The sequence below is a fragment of the Centrocercus urophasianus genome, unplaced genomic scaffold (assembly GCF_019232065.1).
Source record: "Centrocercus urophasianus isolate 14NV4802_14NV808 unplaced genomic scaffold, USGS_Curo_1.0 seq_19, whole genome shotgun sequence".
NCBI classification, from domain to species: Eukaryota; Metazoa; Chordata; class Aves; order Galliformes; family Phasianidae; genus Centrocercus; species Centrocercus urophasianus.
This window is the reverse complement of record NW_024884744.1, coordinates 17501968-17525307: the sequence shown is the minus strand read 5'-3', so window position 1 is coordinate 17525307 and position 23340 is coordinate 17501968. Positions and strand designations below refer to the sequence as shown.

At 36.3% G+C, this 23340-nt stretch overlaps 1 protein-coding gene across 1 annotated transcript in view; it reads left to right on the top strand.

Annotated features, from left to right (window-relative positions):
• Positions 1-23340, top strand: part of CLSTN2 (calsyntenin 2) — a 160461-nt gene that overhangs the window by 129875 nt on the left and 7246 nt on the right. Inside the window, exons 8-11 of the mRNA XM_042820895.1 lie at positions 12252-12414; positions 18072-18238; positions 21564-21712; positions 23109-23323. Of these exons, the coding sequence (XP_042676829.1) occupies positions 12252-12414; positions 18072-18238; positions 21564-21712; positions 23109-23323 (694 nt within the window). The remainder of the gene's footprint in view (positions 1-12251; positions 12415-18071; positions 18239-21563; positions 21713-23108; positions 23324-23340) is intronic.

Sequence of the window (23340 nt, the reverse complement as noted above, 5' to 3'; positions counted from 1 at the left end):
ACCTTTAGTGACATCTGTTAGTATGTTTTCTCCAGAGATGCACAGTGTTTGTTCCTGCAACATATTTGCCACAACTGCTTATCTAAATTTTTGGTATATTTCTGAGGAGGAATTGCAGAGGAAATGATTTGTGTCTCCTATTTGTCTACATTTAAGTCTGCATGTGCAGTGTGTATGGAGGCCATTTACTGATGAACAGACCTCTGAGCTGTCTGTAACCTGAAGGTATGATTATGTGAATTTTCTGAGAAGTAATGCTGCAAGCAGAAGAATGCCACATTGAAGCTGCCTACTGGCATTTGACTAGGATGCATGCAGTTTGAAGAATTGAGATAAGCATTATATTAGAGTGGGAAGCTGCAGAAGCTTGTTGCTATTGTTAGGACTGCACATAGTATATTTAGTTACTGCAGGGTTGTTTTTTTTTTCCTTTTTGTTGAAGTGTGACTAAAATCATGCAGTTGTTTAAAGCTCTGCATAGCTGTGTTAACTCTGAAATTCAACTTTTTAATTATACAGTTAGTGTAAGCAGATGGTAAATACACTTGTTGCTGTCATCCGATGTAGTCAGATCAGGCTAAGATCACTGCAGCCAAGATCAAGACATTTAGGTTGTTTTAGCACCCAACAAGAAGATTCTCTGTAAAAGTTGAGGAAATTGGAAGTCTCTTAATATGAACACTCAAATTTAACAGCTAAATTGGGTAAATAAAACCACTGCTCCTTCCTCTTGTCCCAAATAGCTTGTGGCCTGTACATTTACTTTTCTATCCATGAAGACAGAAGAGGAAAACCTGTAAGCATATGGTCAAAAATATCACCAGTGAGATCAAAAAGCATATAACTGGTCATGATGAGTCTTGGTATAGTAGGGTATGAGAAGCTGGACAGGTATTGCTTACTTCAGCTGTGACAACAGATGATACCTACTTCTGATGTACACTGAGAGACGTATAACACACTCACCTTTTAGTTTCCTGCTGTGCTGATGCAATATGCAATTAAAGAAATATTCATCTGAGTACTTCTACAATTTTTTTTTGTCTATTAAGGATACAGGATTTTAAGATGTATGGAATCATTCAGGTAGGGACCTACTGACACATTTTGAGTAGTTCTTTTGAGATTTACGTAAGTTCTGCAATGTTAGGAGCATCCAAAAAGCCTTCATATTGATACCCTGTGAGTATCAAATATTTACTGTATATATTGTTTCAAAAACTAGTTTGAGGGAAAAACCAGTATGCATAATTAAGCTACAAAACTAACTTTGAACTCGCAGCTTCTTGGGATGCTGATTTGCTGAGTGAATATTGAATATTTACTGTGGCTCTTTTGTTTTAATTTTCTACCATGCCATGTTTTATGTTGTTCTGGGAACTTTTTCCATGTAGAATGCATGAAGCAATGAATGAAGGTTTGGAAGAGTTTTATTTGTCTAAAGATTTCAACTTTAACTTCTTTAGCCACAGCTGAAAGAATACCTTATAAAATGCTAGGAAGAAAGTTTGATGCCTAATGACATTTTTGTACAATTAACATTCTGGTATCTCATAGACTCTTCCTCCTTCAGAATGATGAAAACAATTACTCAATGCTCCTTTGAGATCACTAATTTGGACAAGCACTTGGAATACCGGATACTGTTTTGACCTCAGAGCCCACTTAAATTTGGGTACTCTTATGCACTTGATTTTAGTGATGATAGAAAAAAGGGTAAGGAAAAAAAAATCAAAAAAACCCCGATACCACTGGTCTGAGTTGCAGTTCAGTGAAACTCTATAAAAGTAATGAACCTTAGAAGGAAAGTACAAACAAAATGGAAACCTTAAAAAAAGATTTGTAAATAATACCATAGAAAGCTGATAAATCCCTATTTAACTGACCTATTTATCCTGGCTTGCTAACTTCTGCTGGAATCAGTGTTGTCTCCTTCACTAGGCAGTGATTTCTGACAGCCTAATGAGTAGGGAGTATTGCTTCTGAAACAGGTGCTACTGCAACTGCCTCCTTTCCCACAGCCTGGACCAAGTGCAAAGAGGGGTGGCTCAATCCAGAACATCAGCTTCAGCAAAATTCACAGCACTTGTTAACTTGAGGGCAAGAGGGACAGAGAGATAAACTATAATGACCAGGAAAAATGTAGTTACTAGTGGAAAATTATCAAGCAGTTACTTCATGATCTCAAGATTATTTCTTATGTGGTCTTTTTAACAGCTTATACAAATTGCTTCACATTATCTTAATTCCCAAAACTTTTCTATTATAATTGAGGGAATATCAACAATTTTATTTAATATTATAATTAACAATAAAGAGTTTTCTTAGTTATGTTTCACTTCAATAATTTATCTTCAGTTTTTGTCTCAGTTACTTAGTATTGTTTTTTAGAATTTTTGTGTGTATTTTTGAATGCTCTTTGGTCATCTTTTTGTTTATCTTTGGATTGTTTTGGTTTTTTTTTTTAGTAGTTTTTAAATTGATCTGTTTTCATACAAGCTGTGAAAGCACTGTCAAGTCTTTACTACTAGAATGAAAGTCTCACTGCTGGTAGGATACTGCAGATTGGTATAAGGAAATGTTCCCATTGATTTTACAAGCTGGGGTTTATTCATTTTCCCGATTATTCCACGTTGACATCATAACAATAATGTTCTCTTATTTGTACGTACTTGGAAATCCATAACTGTTCTGCAAACTCGTTTTCAAATTTATTTGACTGCAGGTTGTAACAAGAGGAAACGAAGCCTTGTGTGTCTGTATGCCTAGGTGTGTTCATATGAACTATACACACATACGTGTTCATAACTGAAAGTTAGGAAGTATGGAACTATTGAATTGTTTTTAACTTGTTCTTTTCCCTCCATCATAGTCTTATCTTTCCCCTCTCAGTCTTAATGTAAAGTATTTAGAAATGGTAGAAAGTTACTTACTCCAATCTCCTCTTGGAGTAAGACAAGAGGCAGCTTTATTTAGGTGAACAGTTTTATTTCAAAACTGAAAGTATTGTTCTGGAAAAGGACTAGCAATAATATTAAAAAAAAAATCTTATCAGGAGAAGCTATGAGATGTCTTTTAATTTGTGTACTTTTTTTTGTTGGCTTTGTTGCCTTCCTTTTTTTTTACCCTTTCTTTTTCTTCAACAATTGAAGAGAAATTTACCATTCCTTTCAGCTTTTACATTCTGAGGTTTGGTTCCAGATAACTCCAGTGTCATATGCAATTGAAAGGAAGTTGACTTCATTAAATAGAGCAGCAATAGAGTAGATACTTTGATTACCAAAGAATACTGTGGTGAAAGACAGGGATCTGCTTGGCCTGACAGAACACCAGTAGCACAGAGACTCAAATCTATCTAGCAAAGAGGTCAGTGCTACAATTAGCATCTCCCCTGTAGCATATGGAGCAGGTAGTTTAGACAAATCCAGATAACAGATATTGGAAAATTCAGAGTCAAATGTATACTTGGCTCTTTTAAATTGATACATAGTTCAGATTAGAACTTAGTCACAGTAATAAAATACTTGCCCCATTTGCCACCGTGACTGCGGTGTTTTTGTTCATCCCTTCTTTAGATGAAAGGCATTTGTTGTTCTGTTAAACCTCAACATAAAATACACTACAAACTTTTGCTGCATTCCATCATTTATTTCAGGAAAATCAAAGATTAATATATGTCTTGCCTCTGTAAGTCTGGTACTAAATACAGACTCACTTCTTTTAAGTGCTTGCTTTTCCCTTCTTCTTGCATGTACACAAAGGGAAAAAGGCTGAGGAGAGATGGAAAGGGCTTCCTTATATTTGTCACTGCAGGGTAAATTGGCATTTCTGGTAAAATGCAGCACTACATTTGTTATGTGAACATCAGTAGCTCTAAAGAATACTTACGTTATGTAACTTTATTTTCAGGAATTGGTTTTTGAGCAATTAGTAGTCCTGAGGTATTTGTAGCTAAAATTTGTTAGAATGGTGCTTCCCTCACCAAATGTTTTAAATGATATAATGGACATCCAGATTTTACTCTTTGACATGTCCAGTAAACAATACTGCATAATAAATATAAGAGCTGAAGGTATTTTAATATACTCTACCAGTATTTTCTTATGGGTAGCAAACAAATCTTATGGTTGTTTGCTACCCTCTGTGATATATATTTTTAAAGAGAAAATAAATATCTAAATTGTATAAATATTAAGCAGAAGAAAAAGCATGGGCCAGAAAGTGAATAAAGATTTGAAAAACTGACTTTGGAAGGACAGTAATCAGGTAGGTGCTTATTTGCATATAGCATTTACTTGAGCAGGCTGCTTCGGAAAACCCCTTAATTTTATACTCAGTGCTTTGTGCTGAATATTTTATATTGAAATAACTTGTTTCATAAGTTATGCAAAAATATCATTTTGTAAAATCAGTGTTAAATTACATTATCTTTAAAATTGGTGAGATGAAAAGGGCAAAGAGGAGCTTCCCCTTGACCTTTGTTCTTTTTTAAAATATAAAGTCATAGATGATATCTTCTCCTTTGCTTAGCTTCCTAAATAAGGTGCTAGCATAGTGACATTTGGAGAGAACTTTTAGAGGTGTTGTTGTCAGGGTTTTGTGTTGTCTGTTTGTGGCATGTAAATTTGGTGCCTCATTTAGAAGTTCAGACTTGCTCCGCTGTCCATGGAGTCTTGAGAATCCTGTGGCTCTTGTCCAACTTAATAAACCCCCAGGAGATTACATGCAACCAAAGATAGGGAATAGAAGCTGCATTCTAATTTCCTGACAGAAATTCCTATGAGAAAGCAATAAGTTGCTTAAGACTGGCATAAGGAGCAAAGCAGTCTGTCTTTTACCTCCTCTCTGGTAAATGTACCTCTGACACTTAGCTGAGGTTCAAGGAATAAGGGGTTCATTTGTGTTCAATCTCCTTTACTCTACAACCAGTCGTATGCATGCCTTTACAATTTCAGAATTACATGACAATAAAATGCAAATATTGGAAGAAATGCTGTGTTAAGGTCTCTAAGAGCTGATTCTAAGCAATAAATTTTAAACAAATATAGAAAAAATGTTTATTTCATTTTCAAAATTTACTCCCATATATGAAGCTGACATGACAACATCAGATGTATTAGAGAAACCCAAGTGCCAGTGCAGATAGTAGTTATGAAAAGCTCTTTCACATAGGAGTACAAATTACATTACCATAGCAGCTGTAAGAGGGGGTGATGCTCAAGTCTCATAGCATAAAAGCACTAGTCCAGAGCAAAGCAATCTGTTGGTTTTTTCTCCCTTCACTGCCTGCCACCAGCTGTCAGAATGTCAGAAGTTTTTCAGAGATGCTGTTTGATCAAATTTGAGCAGGATTATTCAAGATTCAAACTGCAATTTTTTGTATGGAGGATGAGTCTGCAACAGTATTCTGACAAACAAAAGCAGTGAACTTGTAAATTGAGATTCCGCTTCACGATCCATTGCCTGTTAATTTAAATGGTGAGAATATATTGATTCCTTTGTTTTTTTCCTACATACAATAAATTTTTCTTCCATTCTGCCTTAACTAGTGCATACATGATTTTATCTACTGCCAGTTCAGAAGCAGGGCATATTGATTTTAAAGAGTGAAAAAAGTGTAATGTGAAACAGCTGCTAAAGAATAAATGTAGAAGGAGAAACCCAAAGAGATGATTTTTTAAAAACCCAGTATATAACATGAATATTGTAGAGCTTTATTTAAAATTTTCTGAAGAGGCTGTGGAGTTATTAGGGTGTTGTGGAATTGTGAGCTATTTGCAGTCTGAGCAGCTCCACTTAGTGGTCAACCCTTTTCCCCTAATGTTTAAATCCTTTTGAGTTCTGCAGTGCTAAATTAAATAAAACCAACATATCTGGATGTTAAAATTTAATGGCAGAGGGGGAGAACAGGCAGATAAGGCCTAATGCAACAGCCTATTACTGGGGCAGAATAAATAATGCCACAAGACATAGCAATTCATATTGCTAGATGAATCTGATTAGTGTGTTTGCACTTTGCTTTTGTTTATTTCCAACAGCTTTTCCCCAAAATGAGTAAGCTTGCTGATTATACTGTAGGAAAAAGGCAACTTGAAAATAAATTTTGACTGTAAAGCCTGCATGTTCACAACAGAAATATATTTGTGTTCATTGCGTTACAAAACAGGTATCCAGTGAAGTAAGCACATCCTGAATACTGAATTACATACTTGCAGGCTACACTACGATATTTATAGCAGTGTATCTTGTGGTGATGGGGGGAAAAAAGAAAAAGAAAAAAAGATAAATCATAAGGTTATCATAGGCAATGAGAAAAGAGAGAAAAAGTCAATTGTGCAACTTATTTCCCTATATCAGTTAATCAGTTTTTGCAGGTAGCTGTGCTTTTGAAGCAAATATATACTAAAAATGTCAAGAGAGCAGTGGAATTATAGCAAAAGCAATGCCCCAAGATAATTTCTTCTTTTTTTTTTCCTCAAACTAATGTGCCATAATAGTATTAGTTTGTGGATGAGAATTGACAACAGGAAAGCAGTTAATATGCTAGATGAGGTTCTGATGTAACAGTACAAAACTAACTGAACAATGTTTTTCAAGTTCTTGTTTATCAGAGACAGAAGCTACAGACCCCAGAATGGGACAAGAGAAAGCCTTGTCTGTGCTCACCTTTGGGCTGCCTTCATGCAAAACTCAGTAACCTTCTGCATAATAAATAGACTGCATAAAGCTCTTAGGAAATTTTCTTTCCGTTTGACATACGTAAATGTACAGCATTTTCTGGAGAAAAAGAAAAAATCAACATATGGAAATGTGCATAATGTTTTAGCTTTGTCTGGAAATTCACTGCCACATTTCCAAATTAATAGCTTGGTTTTCTTTTTCAACACTTTTGTTCCTACATTAATGTGATTCCTTAAGTCCTTGTCAGAGCTGCAATGAAACTGTCCTGAAGAATCTTTAAATCTGTTACCTTTGAGCTCTCTGTTTATATTCAGTTCAGTGCTTTCTGCACATTGCTGTAAAAATATTATCGTTTCTATCCAGAAACACTGAAGCCATTTAATGTTTATTTGATGTCACAAAAAAAAGGCAAGTGACAAAATTTGTAAATTTTACATAGTTCTTTCAGAAAGGATTATTTTGGAGATAGAAAGATGTGGTATTCCTTTTTAAACTCAAAAATAATATCTCTATTTCTATTCAAATATGATCTGTGTTCTGTACTCTGAACAAGGGTAAGAGATGCCATGCTTTGAAGCAGGGGGGCTGCTTTCAGAACAGGGTAGATCTGGGTGCTACAACAAAATGGACAATGCTAAAGCATATGATCAAAAGGAGATTCCTTGAATTTGTTGTCTTCTTTCATGGAATGAGTTTAAAATACACAGCCTCAGTGAGCTCCACATGTTTACGAAGTTTTCCTGATGATGACCCGATCTACTCTACAGTGACATCCTTGACAATAAAGCAATTACTCAATGGTAAGATTTTTGCTTTCAATGATTATAATAGCTTCATCCAGTACAGAGTGATCTAAGTAAAATGTTTTACTCGTTGAAACACTACAGCAGAAAATAAATCTAATGAAGGGACACAGAATTCATCTGTAATGAAGAAAAGACAGCTAGTCAAGTGCTCTGTGGTCTTAGAGACAGTTACAGTTCTCAGTGGCCAGTATGTCCTTGAGTGACATTTCAGCATGCATTCATCAGTTCAAGCAGGATGGTTCATGTTATGGAAGGCTAGGGTGAAGAAACAACATTGCACTTTTTTTCTTCCAATTTATGTCATCTCCATTGATAAGAATTATGAATTAATTAATCCAAAAGTTTAATGGAAATAATGCATAGAATTTCTCCATGAAAAGAAAAAGGGAGAAGGAAAGCTAAATACTTTTGCAATTTCTGTCTTTTATTCACTTTCAATATGTTAAGTTCTGTGTTAGCAGACTTAAAACACCTCCAGGCTGACAGAAATGAAAGCAGATCTCAGATTGGTTTCACCAGCCCAGATGTTGGCAATGACTGCAACATTCTCTTTAACTAACCTTGTTTTCAATTTTTTTGCACAGTAGTCACTGTCAGCAGTTCATCTCTTCTTCAGCCCAAGTGTACAACTTTGGGCCCCTGGAGGAGGTTCTCTAGCACCATTAACGTTTCCAATGGCATTTGAACATGAGCATCATCGCAGCACTACTAATGTTCTCACCTAGCTTAGGATTTGCTTTGGCAAATAGATTCTTTTGAAACTATTCAAACTTGAGTCTGTTGTTAAGACTGGAATTAAGCATAATGCATGTGTGAGTGAAAGGTCCTGAGGCAATCAGCTGACCAGGTTGTGAGCAATGCATTAGCAAAGACAAAACTGAGAAAGGGGCAGGACAAAATCAAAGACTCCTGTAGTAGTGATATTTTTTATTCTGTGTAAGTCAGTATTGAAGGTACTATAATAGATTAAATGCTGTAGGTGAAAAAATAAAACACATCAGATGAGACGGCAGCATATCAGAAATGTAAGAATGAGGCTGTAACCTAGCGAATAAGTTCCTCTGTTGCTGCTTGCAAATACCTGGCATGGAAAATTCTGTCAGAGAATGCAACTTAGATAACTCAGAGCATGTACTGCTATGCTGATGCTACCTAACGACAGTGCAAGGAAAAAATGGGGAAGTTAGGTTGAAAGCATTACAGCGTTTTCAAATTTTCCATTCTGTTCATTTTGTGGGTTTTTTTGTTTGCTTGTTTAATTTTCTCATTTATGTCTAGAGTATGTTTGCAACAGAATGCCATGATTGAATTAAATAATTTGGGATTCTAATACAAAATCTGAAGCAGATCTGAAATGAATGCACAGATTGCTGTATTCTTGAGACTCTCCAGATTTCTCATCAAAAATGATATACAGGTTATCTAATCTTTCCATGAAAGGAATACAAATTTAAATTAAAGCTTCATACATTTGATAGATGGAATGGAACTAATAACTACTTTCTCAACTCTAAAGGAATAAACCAAACAGGCACTAAGTAGCACTGGCCGGATGTATGCAGCTCTTTGTGTGGCTGAACTTCTTGACTACTGAACATAGCTGGCAAAAGAGGCTTTTAGGAAGCCACTCAGAGGATTGTGAATGTTTGCTGTTGATCCAAGGCACTGGGGCACTTCTTGAAGTACAGGTTCTCTGTTGTATCTAGCCAAACAGATGCCCCAGGTAAGCTAACCAAGACTAAAAGACATCTCTGAGCTGTAAAGGGCATGTTCTCATGTGTGCATATCTGGACCTTATGTACAGAGTCATAAAAGAAATGCTTTGCAGACTGGGGAACGCTTTCTGACTGTCATGTGCTTCTCAGACCAGAGTAGTTTGATTTCAGTCCACTCCTAACCATTCCAATATAAAGGAGAAAAAAACTGGCAGCTTTCATGTCTTGAGAAACTTTCTTCACAGGCTTGTATCTGTTTTTCTCTATTTCATAAAACCGTATTGCAGTGTAATGGTTTATAGTCATCACTGAGACTTTAAGATGGTTAATTGACTGTGATATGATTAATATGTTTAGAGGCAGACTGAAGCGATGAAGTGATTAGACCAGCTTAGCAATCCAGCAGTCTTCAAAAGCCAAGCTTACTCATCTGTAATTTTATCTCATTAGGATAGCTTTGCAAATTAGACTTTTTTTTTTTTTTTTTAATAAAGTTCTTACTTGAGATGTCTACAATTTCTTTATTTGCCAAGCTAGTATATTTTATCATTTTATTTTCATTGCTTCACTGCCATCATTACGTTCTGTTGCTACGATGGAATGCACTCAGGAAATACTGGCATTCTATGTTAACAAGGTGAAGATGTCTGAAATAATAGCATAACAAATTACACTCCACAATTATTTATTTCTAATTTTGTTGGTTATACAAAATAGTGCATGCTGTTGAGTGGCTGTGATGTATTCCAGAGTTTCTTAAGTAATTCTGTTGCCATCTTGTAGAGAGTTTGTTTTAATGCTGGGACTCAGTACGGTGCTTGAAGATAGTTCAGGGGATTATATTTTGTATCTGAGTACCTAAGCTCTACTGCAGTCATATGAGAATTATTAACCCAGGAGCTTCTGTGCTTTTCAAATCAGTAAGGAAGCTGAGATTTTAAATGCCTGAATTCTCATTTAAAAAAAAAAAAAAAAAAAAAAAAAAAAAAAAAAAAAAAAAAACCTTGTACTTCAGTGTTGCAGTTTAAGGAACAGCTCACAAACACACAAGTAATGGTTTGAAGAGTTTATCAAGCTGTCTGTAATTGCTGTATCTTATGTTCCAAAATGTATCAGAAAAAATTAAAGTGAGTAATTTGTTGACTGTGGACTGTTTGCAGCAGGACGTGTGCATTTTTTTGGAACCACTGGAGACCCACCGTTGGATTCTTAAATTGTGGAGACTGTGCAATCTTGTTTCCAGACAGCATTTTCTCTAGAAAAATGTCACTGCCTTATTGGTCAGTCACTAGAATAATCAGACCAGCTACACATTGCAATGCTTTTTATGTATATGATGGCGGCAAATGTTTGTTGTAGCCATGCTGAAATGCTCTATGCTTACATATGAGGATTGCTTGCTCCCATTTAATAGTAGTTGGCTTGTTCCAACCGATGCAGCTTAAGGTTACAAGAAAGAAACGCTGTGAGGTGGTTCTCTGAAAAATGTGAAATATTAACCCCTGTCGTTTTTATCACACAAGGTCTCTCAAACTCAGGCACATCATTTATTTTGTTTTATATAAAATGGCTGGCAAGTGGGGCTATGATGAATCACAGTCTAATGATCAGGTCAGGACACTTGGTGAGCTGTTTTAACTTGAAAGACAGAACTGCATATCATATTCACAACTGCTGTTTCTTCGATAAAGTTTCCAGTCTTCCAATTTATTTACTTTCAATTCTGGTTTCAGCTCATTTAACCTTCAGAAAATATTTGTGCTGTCTACTGCTTACACCAGGAAGACTCCAGCAGCCACTTTGCTGCATTTATCTCTTGCTGTGGATCTGTGATGTCTGCAGTAATAAATGTATCCATTTGAAATAGAAGTTATTAAGTTCTTGTTTAAGTGTCTTCTGGAACAAAACATTAGCTTTTGCTTCCAAAGGGCAGATACTGCAGGAAATAGATGTAACCTGGCCAAGGGCAGCTTTATGCTTAAATGTCACTTTTCTGCTTGCATCTATGAAAACAGCAAGGATATCTGCATTCAAGCACTTCAGTTTCGTGATACATCAGAACAAGTATCTCTGCAGAACTGAAAGCAGCATGACTGTAACTACTGCTTTATTTCTAAAAACATAGCCTGTCCTTCCAATTTGCTGTGATTTATTTATTTGAACTTCTAAATCTGAAAGATAAAGGAAAAAAAAGAGTTGGATGAGTGTTGGTATTTGCACACTAGGCTTCTGTCTGCAGAGGCACTGATTCAGCTTGCAAACAAAATGTGACAGTCTTGCAGTAATCCCTGGTTGTCCTGTTCAGAAATTCTTGTGAGTTTTGACACTGATATTCTCACCTTGAAAGTACAGTGTAACTGTGGCTATTGCTTTTCAAAACTGATGCATATCAGTGAAACCATATGGATCCTCGTTTTGCAGAATATCAGGGGGGAAAAAACAGACTAAAACAAGAAGCACAGGGATGATTTGGGTTGCCTGCCTGAGGCTGCTTGAACTCAGTTCATATGTGTGTGTACAGAGCACAACAGAAATCCTGGCAATGAACAGGACTTTTTAAATACCAGTGCAATAGTTAATGACAGTCAGTGAATCATAAAGTTGATAGTAATTAATCTAAGTGCTATGTATTTTCTTAAATGAAAGCTAAAAGGGACCTCCAGTAAGTGCCAAAACGTACCAAGTACACACTTCTTACATTCAATTTTGTATTTTGAAAAGTTGATATAGATATTAGGAAATTAATTTTATGTATTAACAAAAGCAAGAATGCAACACAAATCAATGGTCTTTTTGTTTGTTTCAGCCATGTCTTGTTCTCAAAGAGTGTGCTTTAAAATGCCTTTTTTACCAAATATATTTTGTGTATAATATATGCATTTATCACAACAGTTTTATACTTTAACTTTAACAATGTATAAATTGCAATAACTGTTTCTTTTCTGAGTGCAATTTAGAAACTGTACAATTATAAAAGTGTATGGGATGTCAAAATTAGTCACCAGTCACTAAATGCTAATTAATCTTTCTCTTACATTCTGTTTTTCAGATTTGTGATAAAGAATGGCATTACTATGTTGTCAATGTTGAGTTTCCTGTTGTTACCTTATACATGGATGGAACGACATATGAACCTTACCTTGTGACCAATGACTGGCCTATTCACCCTTCGCACATAGCCATGCAGCTGACAGTCGGTGCTTGCTGGCAAGGTAATATGGCAGTAGAAAGTAGTATTCTGAATTCAAAATGGAATTTCACTTGTCTTGATACTTCAATAATGAAAGTTACTAAAAGGTTTCGGTATAAAAAGAGATCCAGATTAATAATTGATCAAAGTCCATGGATAAAAACAGGTAGGACATTAGCAAGCTTTGCAGTTCCACCATCTAAAGAAGTGTTCAATCTAGTTTATATATTTAATATGAAATATTATCATCTTTATCTTTTGACTTCACTATTTTTAAATACTTCCCTTAATGTCCAACTTTAAGCAAACTGTCTAAATAGCAGTCTAAAGAGCAACTCCACTTTGAATCTCTGCATGATGTTTTTGTTGTTGTTTTCACTACTTATGGACAAATTCTGCACTCTTCACGTGAAATCACAGAATCACCAAGGCTGGAAAAGATCTCTAAGATCATCCAGTCCAACCATCCACCTATCACTATTTCCCACTAAACCATGTTCCTTATCCTGTTTGGATGTTCCTTCCACATCCAAACATTTCCTGAACATCTCCAGGGACAGTGACTGGGGGACAGTGATTCCACCACATCGATGGTATATTACCAGTAATTCCACTGATTCAAAGAATTTACTCTATTACAGACCAGATATAAAAGTGAGGGTAAAGTAAACCTGAAAGTCTCATTCCAAAGCCGTACTTAAATATTAGTTTATCCTGTTTCCTACCTTTTATAGTATTTCTTTTTTCATACTTTTTATACCAACGTTTGTTTCCTTTTCTGTTCTCTGCTTTCACTTGAAACTGTCCTTTTCTGCTTATCTGCTCTTGTGAAGTTCTCTTCTTTACTGTTCCGTGTTAAACTTTTGTTTATGCTTTGTCTTGTTTTCACTTATTGCAGTCATGAAGCATGGTGTGAAGCAAACTGTACAATTAGGAAAACATGCTTTCACATAGATTCTATTTCCTCACCACTCTTTAATGATGGTCCTTTTCTCTCTTCTTGTTAACTTGTTCGCCAGTTTGATTTCTGCACAGTATTTTGTTTGAAAAATTTGGTCACCTTATGTATGCCAGAGCTATTCAGCGTGAGTAACATTAGAAGCAAATCCAATTGTTAGATTATGATTACCTTGGGGGTAAAGATCCAATCTTTATTTTGGTGGTAAAACGAAGAATAAAGCCACACTATTAGTAAAAGCAAGATTTGATACATTTTGAACTCAGATGAGTATTATGATAGCTAGTTAATCACTGTGTTATTACACTTATACATACGTACAAATATACACTGAGCCATCCTTACCTGATGTTTGCACCCTTTCATCTCCACAGGATGAACAAGCGAATTGCAGTATTGCCTTAATGTTGAATATATATAACAGAATACCTTTAATATTATTCTAAGGTACTAAAAATCTAAGGCAATCTTAGTCCTTTTTTTTTAGCTAAAAGTATGTTGTGAAATACCTATCAAACTGTTCACCAACTCTAACTTCATTTTGTCAGAGACTGAGTAAAGCTTAAGGTAGTCCAAGGAAGTCTGTGACTTACCTAAAAGCAAGCATGGTGGCTAGTTTCCAGCTTTAACAGCACATCTGGCATGAGAAAAGTTGCAGAAATGTTTTTTTACTTTTTGTTTTGACATAATCAGTATTAATTTTCCTCTACCTAAAATAATGTACGCTGGATTTTGTTATAGTATAATCTTTCTTTTTAATATAATTTCAAAGCCTTTGCTCTTTAAAAATTGCACAACCAAACTTAACTTGGTGCATTTGAAACTCCTTCCTGAACAGGTTGTATAGGCAGTATGCATTGTGGTATCTGTAGGCAGATAACTGTGACCGAAAAAACTAAAACCATTTTGCAGTTGCAACAGTAATACACCAATTCTTATGCAGTGCTGTATGAAAAGGTATTGCAAACTACAAGCAAGATTTCTATTTTTCCTTTTTTTTCTGATAGTAATTAGAATTGGGTGAGGATTTTGGGGATACTGTTGTTACATTAAGATAGGAACTGCCCCAGGCAGTTAACAGTTGTTTAGACAATTCCAGAAGCAGCTCTTGGTTTCTTCTGGCAGTCTGTTCTAAGCCATGTGTCTATATTATGTCTTAACTATTTCTGTCTTGGAACAATTGCCTATTACAATGGTTTTAACCAGTGGGGTGATCAGCAAATCATAGAAGGACCCTTCTTCTGTTTTGGTGTCAAGAATGTGTGATAAAAGTAGCAGCTGAGATTTGTAAGACAGGGTCTGTAATGAGGATAAGTAAGTGGCATTGTTCTAAAAGGTTTTTTCAGCCTTTCGTGTGTTGCAGACATCGACCTTAACCCCCTGACTGACAGTAAGGACAGTTAGCATTTCCCTTGTTGCTCACTTCTGAAGTATCCCCCAAGAAATAATGTTTGCAGCATATTAATAATAATCAGTAAACAGCTGAGTGAAACACACGATGCTAGGCAATTGAGGAGTTGTGGTTTATTTATTTATTAGGAAGGTCTTAATGCTACTGTACCACCTTTCTGGAGTTGAGTTCTATTTGTTTGAGCTGTATGGGACTGATAATTGGCTGACTACCGAAACACATCAAGTTAACTTACCCTGTTAAGCTGAGAAGATTCTGAAATGCTGATGTAGAAGAATATGAAAACGTCAACGTAGTGCAATTACAAGTGATGTGATAAGAGTCAGATGTAATGACATCTATTCACCTTAGTGGATAAAATTAGCAGGTATATCATATGTCTTTGGCTCTGGCAAAAGGTGCTTAGGAAACGCTTATCTGGCAGCATATTCTTTCTAATTACGTGTAAGAGTATTTGTTCTGTAAGTGTGCATATACAATTGCTCGTGTTTAGTCCTGTGCAAAAGGCTAGCTTTTCATGCTATCCTGAATTAACAGGGATGTCCTTTGTAAGACACACGTAACATTCAGAAGACCTGTAAGCTGTGATCAGTAAATAATAGCAGCACTTCCAGGAAGAGCAAGAGGGATGATCAGAGTCTACAGTTCTAGATGGAAACAGTTAAAGGGAAGATCTTGGTTAGACTGCCAGAGGAAAAAGTATGGTAATATTTTGACAGATAACATTCTCTTTATGAATAAGCTTTCAACACTATGAAGATCAGTAAGCAATGGAGTAGACTGCTTCAGGAACCTTTGTCTTCAGAAGAGTTTAGAACATCTCTGGTAATTCTCTAGAATGGTACAGGTACATATATATTGTATATGTACTACAATGGGGCACAGGTGATCTTGTCTTGGGGCTAGTGGACAGACAAGGTCATCCCCCAATGTCCGTTCAGATCCTGCTATCAGCTGTTAAATTGCAACTTTCCTAGTATGAACCATCTTGCTGTAACTGTGGGCATAGTTTTGTATATTTTCTCTACTGATACAACAGGACAGTAGCTATTCCCAGCTATTTTTCACTCGCAGGCTGAAGGTAACCACTTACAGAGCTGCTGTGTTTGCACACCCACATTAGTGAGTCGTTTTGGATCGGGAGCACGCTTTTAACAATCCCCTGATCATCCCCAGTCCTCTGCTGTTGTCCACATGGACCAGTGTCTGAGCACATGAGCTGGATTCTTGCTGGAGGAAACTAACTGGCTGTACACACCAGCCATGTACCCACTACATTCAAACCAAAAATAAGTCTTTTTTGTTGATGGCATCTGAGAAGAATTAGTCTGAAATGAAATAACAACTGAAAAAAAAATAATAAATGAATTTATTACCTGAAATTTACCTGAAATTGCTGTGCATGGATGTAAGCAACAGTCATGCAGCTCTGTAGGATCACTTCAGCTGGTTTATATTGCTTGTACTGCCAGAGGTAGCTATAGCACCAAATTCTTTTAGCTTCTTGTCTATCCCTTCATACATTTTAAGGAACTAGTTTCATATTTAAATACATTAGCTTATCTGAGACTGCTTCTCATTTTGCATCTCATCAGAACTGTTATGACCTGCTGGCACACTTTTACTGTATGTTTCTAAATTTCAAAACCTAAGGTTTTAACCTTAGAGCTTGCTGTCTTCAGAACTATGTTAAGGATATGAGAAGCTTCAAATGCAATGATTCCTTTCTCCTGTAAGGTTTCACCTGTTTTTGTCATCATCGGGTACATTGTTGTTATATTATTAGTGGAAATATATGCTTTTAAAGACAATTCAAATACATAAATGTAATGACATTTTTGGGAAGAATTGGCATCCCTGTAGGGTACTAGCTATTTACCAATTGTCTTGATAAGGCCTACATTACAGAACAAACTGATGTGAAAGGTTCCATGAAACCTCTAAAAAAATTTGGCCCAGAAGAAGTTTTCTGTATAACTGACAGACAAATGAAAGAAGGGAAAAAACATAATTTCTCTTTGAGGGTCTTTCTTTGAAGTAGAAAGAGCAGCAGTTTGTACTGTAGGCTTAACATAAAAGAACAGAAATGTCTGCTTCTGTGAAGAAAAAGCGTGCCTAGACACCTTCTTTACTCTCAGCACAACAGTGTATATTTTCCTTACTACATAAGGAAAAAGTTGTGCTTTTACTGCACAGATTAAAAGAGATGGCTTTCAGGCAGTAACATCAGCCTAAACTAAAGTTGCCATTTTATCCCCTATTCCTAATACTGTTCCACACACAAATCTTCAAGTTAAAGTTCAAGCCTGAGGTATATTGCCAGGCAGAAATAGGTTACTGGGAACTAAAGCTACAAACGCTGTGAAGATGACTTATCTAACAATTACAGCAGCTTATCCACTGCTAATGCAATTAGTCTGCACGGCTTCACTACTGCGTGGCTTTCTTGGTCCCTCTCAGGCTCAAGGTAGGCAGCAATTCACAAGCACCAATTCAGCTAATGCTTGCAGGAAAAGCAGGCTGTAAAAACTATCTTAGAGGAGAATGAGTAAATCATTAAATATCCCAAGAGTAATTTAGATGCTATCATCACTGTTGCAGGCAGTATATAATCACATTTTATTGACAACTCCTAAAGATCAGTCTTCCTTTGAAGTTGCATAGAGTGAAGCTGAATAGAGCATAGCTAGAGGGCCTAATGCAATGTACTGTGATGGGACCTCATCTAGCACCAAATGAGCTGGCTTGGCTAAGATACTGTAAGCCTTTTAGCGTAGTGCTGTACATTAGTGTGCAGTCAGTGCTCTGAATTTATACTGTATTCCTAGAGACCTAGGCACTGTTTACACAGAGCATATCTTGGTCTGTCAAAGCTGGTTTTGGAGGAAAAAGATAAAGGCTGTGTCAGAGAACTTGTAGTAGAGAACTTGCAGGTACAGTTTCTGCATAAATAAGTAAGGCCTCAAAAATGTTGTGAAATTCACGTTTGATCACTCCAATAATCTCAATTCATTTTTGAAAATGCTCTGCTTCATTGGGCACAGATTTGGGAAATCATGTTTTGTCTCAAAGTATGTTATCACAGCTTTGTAAGCACCTGAATACAGTACTAGAAGAACACTGACAAGAATCTTAAAGACAGGTAGCTAGTACCATCCAACAACCTGCAAAGCAATTCTACTTAGCGCAATAAATGGAACTTCAGAAATAATTGGCGAAACTTGATTTTCAGCCCCCAAAAAACGTGAATTATTTGATTTATGTTTTCTGTATCAATAACAATAATCATTTTATATTTTCTTTCTTGCAGGAGGTGAAGTCACCAAGCCTAGGTTTGCTCAGTATTTCCACGGCAGCCTAGCCAGTCTTACTATCCGTCCTGGAAAAATTGAGAGTCAGAAAGTGATTTCCTGTTTGCAGGCCTGCAAGGAAGGTCTGGATATTAATTCACTTGAGAGTCTTGGCCAAGGAGTGAAGGTAAGGAATGAACTGACATCGTCCTTGATAAAAATTAAGAGATGATTTATGAAGTGGAGGGACCGAGGTAGAGTACACACAGTACAAGCGTGCTTCTAAAACTAATGTAATTTCCCATAAAGTCATGAAAAGAAAAAGTGGAACACTAGAAGAGCTATGATGCTGCAAAACAAAATGTTTCCATTATTACCAAGGCAGATGCTCAGAAAGTAAGGTGCTGAAATTTCACAGCCTGTAAGAATTGCCAAGTCATGTTCTCATTCATGCTTATTTTCATAGTCTTGCAGAAGTAGATGTAGATCAAAATTTAGTAATTCTTTGGAACTCAAGCAGCTTTAAAGCAATGCAAAATGTAATTGGAATATCTTTCATCTAAGGCAAAAAGAAGTTCCAGTGTAGGTGGTCTGAGAAATTCTGAGTGGACTCCAAGAGGAAAACTAGATAACAAAAAACCAAGAAATTAAAATTAAACATTTTCATACGCATTGTTATCATCCGTATTATACATATGACTGTCTTCCCTGATTGTTTAGCACTTTTTCTAAGATTGGAGAACAGAGAGTAAGAAACTCTGTGTCAACTGACGTAGTGGCCAGATGGCTTTGCATTCATTAAGACAGCTTTTCTTCTTTTGGGTACACTTGTAGGATCTTGATTATTACTGCCACAGTGCTTACATAAAAAATTCATTTTAAGATGTCCCATACTGACCCTGTTAGATGATAGGTATTCTCCCGCCTAAAGTAACACAGGTAAGCTATTTCCTAGTACAGAAATCACAGTACCCTCTCCTGAAAGAGCTAAGCTTCTGATTCATGTAACCGGGAAGATATTTTGGCTGCAGACTGTGTAGTCAGTGAAACAGCACAGGTTATTTGGCAATCTGTTTTTCAGGGCAGAGGAAAGTGGAACTTTAACACTTGATCTGCATTATGCACTGGAAGTGCCTTTTAATACATTTCATTAGCTAAACCTTTTGTTTTACCAGAAAGGAGACTGACCTAAAATAAAATTCAATATCTGTCTGGGTGATAATATACAGAGAAGCACCTGAATACAGTACTACAACCAATATGTTTCTAAAAACAAGGGTAAAAATATAAATTGAAGGTGCAAAGTTAAGGAGGAACTATTTTAAATAGGCAGTGCATGCAGTGAGCAGCTATGGGTTTTTGAAACTTGAGTTGTATATGCAAGCCAGTAAGTTCTTTTGCTGGGGTTTTACATGAATTAAAGAAGTTTATACTTGGTGCATGATGTTTAAAAGTATAGAAATTCTTCCCTTTTTTTACATTTTGAAATTGAAGAGTGTTTGAATTGTCTGTTTTTTCATGAACTTGGAAAACTCCAGGATGCCTCCCACTGCTGCCCAGTGCAGGTGATTGGTTTTCTTACTGTTTAGCAGCAGGGTAGGAAAAATGAAGGACTGCTGTCCTCCTTTTTCTTTTTTGCAATAATCTTCAAAACATTTTCATTTTCCAAAGGACAGATAATGCATGGTATTTCTTTAATGTTCCTGCTTTCATTTTTACTTTCTCAGCCAGATCAACAGTCAGTATAACAGCAGGAGGCAAAAACAAAAGGAGCAGTCAAAGATAAATCGTGGTAGGATTTCTTATCAGTGCAGACAAAAAGAAGCTTGGATAAAAGTGGAACAGTTGGCAGCTGAACTCCAACAGAAAATTAATACTTTTTTTGTTGTTCAAATATAAACATACATGATCTCACATAAACATGTTTCACAGTTGTACAGATAATAGCTGTTTACATGGTACTTAGCAGATTCAATGTTGGCAAACTGATGTTGGGAGGAATTTCTTCAGGGCACTTTGGACACACTTCACCCATGCACCCACCTAGGAAAGAGCAGTGTAGCTGTAATTCAGTTCCTGACACAGCAGCATTGGACTTTTTCTGTCTGCAGCCTCATTTTCACATATCTGTAACAGCTTTCAGAGACGCTGTCTAAACTGTTGCTATTTTTAGCCTTTTTTAATGAGAAAGACAAAAATGGCTCAGACGAGGGCTTTCTCCAATCCCTTTGGCAGCATTCCAGCTGTTCTGGCAGCTGAGCTATTAAGTTAACTAGCTAGCTAGAGTCTCCTGCTCATTTTATTCTTTTACAGATGGAAAAGAGAAGTGTATGCGGGCTGTGACTCATGTCGTGACTCCTCTTTGTTAAAAAAATACCCTTCAGAGCGTTATGACTTTCCTGTGCAAGCCTTGAACCCAGTCTTCTGTGTTCTGTTGAACAGAGAACCTACACTTTGTTTTGTTCTTCACAGTCTATTTACTCACTTTTTAACCTGTCTTTTTAAGGAAGTGTAGACAATCATTGTCTGTACATAATAGAATATGCTCATATCAATACCCAGCCTTGCAATACGAGAGGAGGGTGCATTTCCTTGTGTTCTGTGCATTTCTTTGTGTTCTGTGCTGTCAGTTGAGGGTACAAAATTAGGGGGGCTAATCTGCTTTTTCTGCAGTGCAGATGGTTTGCTGGACCAATTATAAGACGAAAAAAAAAAAAGGAATCAGGATGAATCATGCTGAAGATAAAAATCAATTGCTTGCTATGCAGATACAATAGCAAAATATCTTGGTCAGCGGAACTGCTTTGAGTTCAGTGCAATGGAATAGAGAATAATCAGGGCTACAAGAATAGCCACTGTCTTTGCAAGGTTTGTTGGCTCAGATCAGCAGCTGGCTTTGTGCAAGCAGCGGTTTCATCTTAAATCATGACACCCTTATTGATCATGAGACAGAGACAGGAGAATCCCCTTTATTTTGTCTGACATTAATGAAGATGTAGGAGGGAAACACTGTATTTTTTTTTGTTGTTGTTCAATCATGTTGAAATATATGTCAGAAAGACTGTCCAGAGTAAAATTAAGTAGAAAGCAGGAAAAATATATTTCTGCATACTGCTCTTACGGAATTCAATATTTTTATATGAGGAATGCCTATGACCTAAAAAAAATTATATAGTACTAATAATAACAACAGTAAGGTTATGTTTCTAGCTCTACAGCTGCAGAATTGGTATCAGCAAAGTAGATAATACTGGGCAAAATACGACAAATCTGGATAAATTTACTGTAAAATTAATTAGTATAGTGGATATTAAGATATTATATAGATGGTAGACCTGAAACATTTTTTGGGTAACAATACACATATTCAGCCAACAACAGCAACTAAGAGTTGTTTTTTTTCCTTAAATCACTAGATTTTAAACTTACATCTAGGCAACACTCATTAGAAACGTCTTATTTTGTACTGTGTACCTGGTACCTTAAATACTAATCATATGCATTTCCCCCAGTATCACTTCAACCCTTCCCAGTCAGTCCTTGTCATGGAAGGAGACGACATTGAGAATATAAATCGAGCTCTCCGAAAGGTCTCTTACATCAACTCTAGACAGTTTCCTACTGCAGGCGTACGACGTCTCAAAGTCTCCTCTAAAGTCCAGTAAGTTTTAATTCAGCTCACCTGATTAGAAATATTTTCAATGAATTATTTCTTTCTTCAGACAAGTAAAAAAGGGACTTATAAAATCATATTTCGATGTTATTGAGCAAAAAGTATGAATTTCAATTACTTTTGTACTGATTTACTTTGTGGTTTTCTTTTGATATTTTCCTTGTAAGAAACTTTTCTTTTGAATGTAATTTACTTGCATTCTGTTTATAGTCTGGAGCATACAATCTGGACTGAAGAGTGTATGCATTTATTGCATAACTATTTCAACAATCATTTAAAAAAATAGTTATAGTTTCTTCTAGTATACATAGAGCCATGTTTTTTAAAGGAGGCCTGTTACTTCTTACAGACTACATAGCTGCAAGTGCATTTATAACTACGCTTGAAGTTGTCTTTGTCTGTCTATATCCTTCTGTGGCTGACATCGCAGAAGCGTTGGTGTTTGGTGTTGAACAAAAATCTTTGTCCTTCCATTTTCATGCTAAAATTGTAACAGAACCTACATAATAATGTTTATAGTTCTGTGTAGTAAAACAACCATCTGCCACTCCTGAGCTCCCAGGGGTACCTCTCTGTTACAAGAAGTTGGGCAGAGTACTGAGAGCAGGTTTTGAGAGAGAGAACCAGCTGGTGACAGATACCCCTTGTGTACAGTTCTTTACTTGGTTTACTCTGGTGCTGTGGGCTGACCACACTATGGAGAACAACTTCTGATTTCATGTCACTGAGATGGAGTTCAGCTTGCACACCCCAGAGCTGTCCTTGATCTATGCAAACATGCTTGTAAGATAGATTGTTTGGAGATTAACTTAAAAGCATGCTGCTGATTCAAACAAAAATGCTATTATAGGTCCCCCTAAAAACTAGGGAATGCCAGAATGTGTCCATGATAGGTTCAATATAAACAGGTCATTAGAGGCCCTTTTAGTCACACATGACAAGATACCCCATTATGTTCACTGGATACCACTTTGAGAATTTCAAGTTAGGTTTCCTATACATAGTTGTCATCATCCAGTTAATTTTATTTTTTTAACTGTGCACTTCTTTGTTAAATGTCAGTTAAATATCAAAATATTATTCTTACAGAGACCTTACTAAAGATAAAGCTTGTCACAAAGCTCCTTGTTTAACCCTCTCTTTGTAATTTCAGTAGTTGTGAATCTGGGTAGGGATAGAAGGAACAGAGCTGTTACTGCTAGCTGATCTACAGATGCATGTGGTACTGATGCACGTCCTTACGTAACAGTGTCAAAGTAAGGAATTGACTGAAATAATAAAATAAAAAAAATAATAAGAGGCATCAGGTGGGTTTTAGACGATGCAAGTGCCACACACCTTTGATGTGCAGTGTGTTACATCCAGTTAATAACATATTTTTCAGATGTTTTGGTGAAGATGTCTGCATTAATATCCCAGATATCGATGCATATGTAATGGTGCTTCAGGCCAATGAGCCCAAGATTACAATAAATGGGATGGACCACTTTTCTAGACCAGCTGCACAATTTGAAAGTGAAAGAGGTGTCATTCTGCTGCCTGACATCAGGATTGTCAGCACTGTCACAAAAATGGAGCATTCAAGAAAAAATGATGGAGGTTTGTTGGTTTCTTTT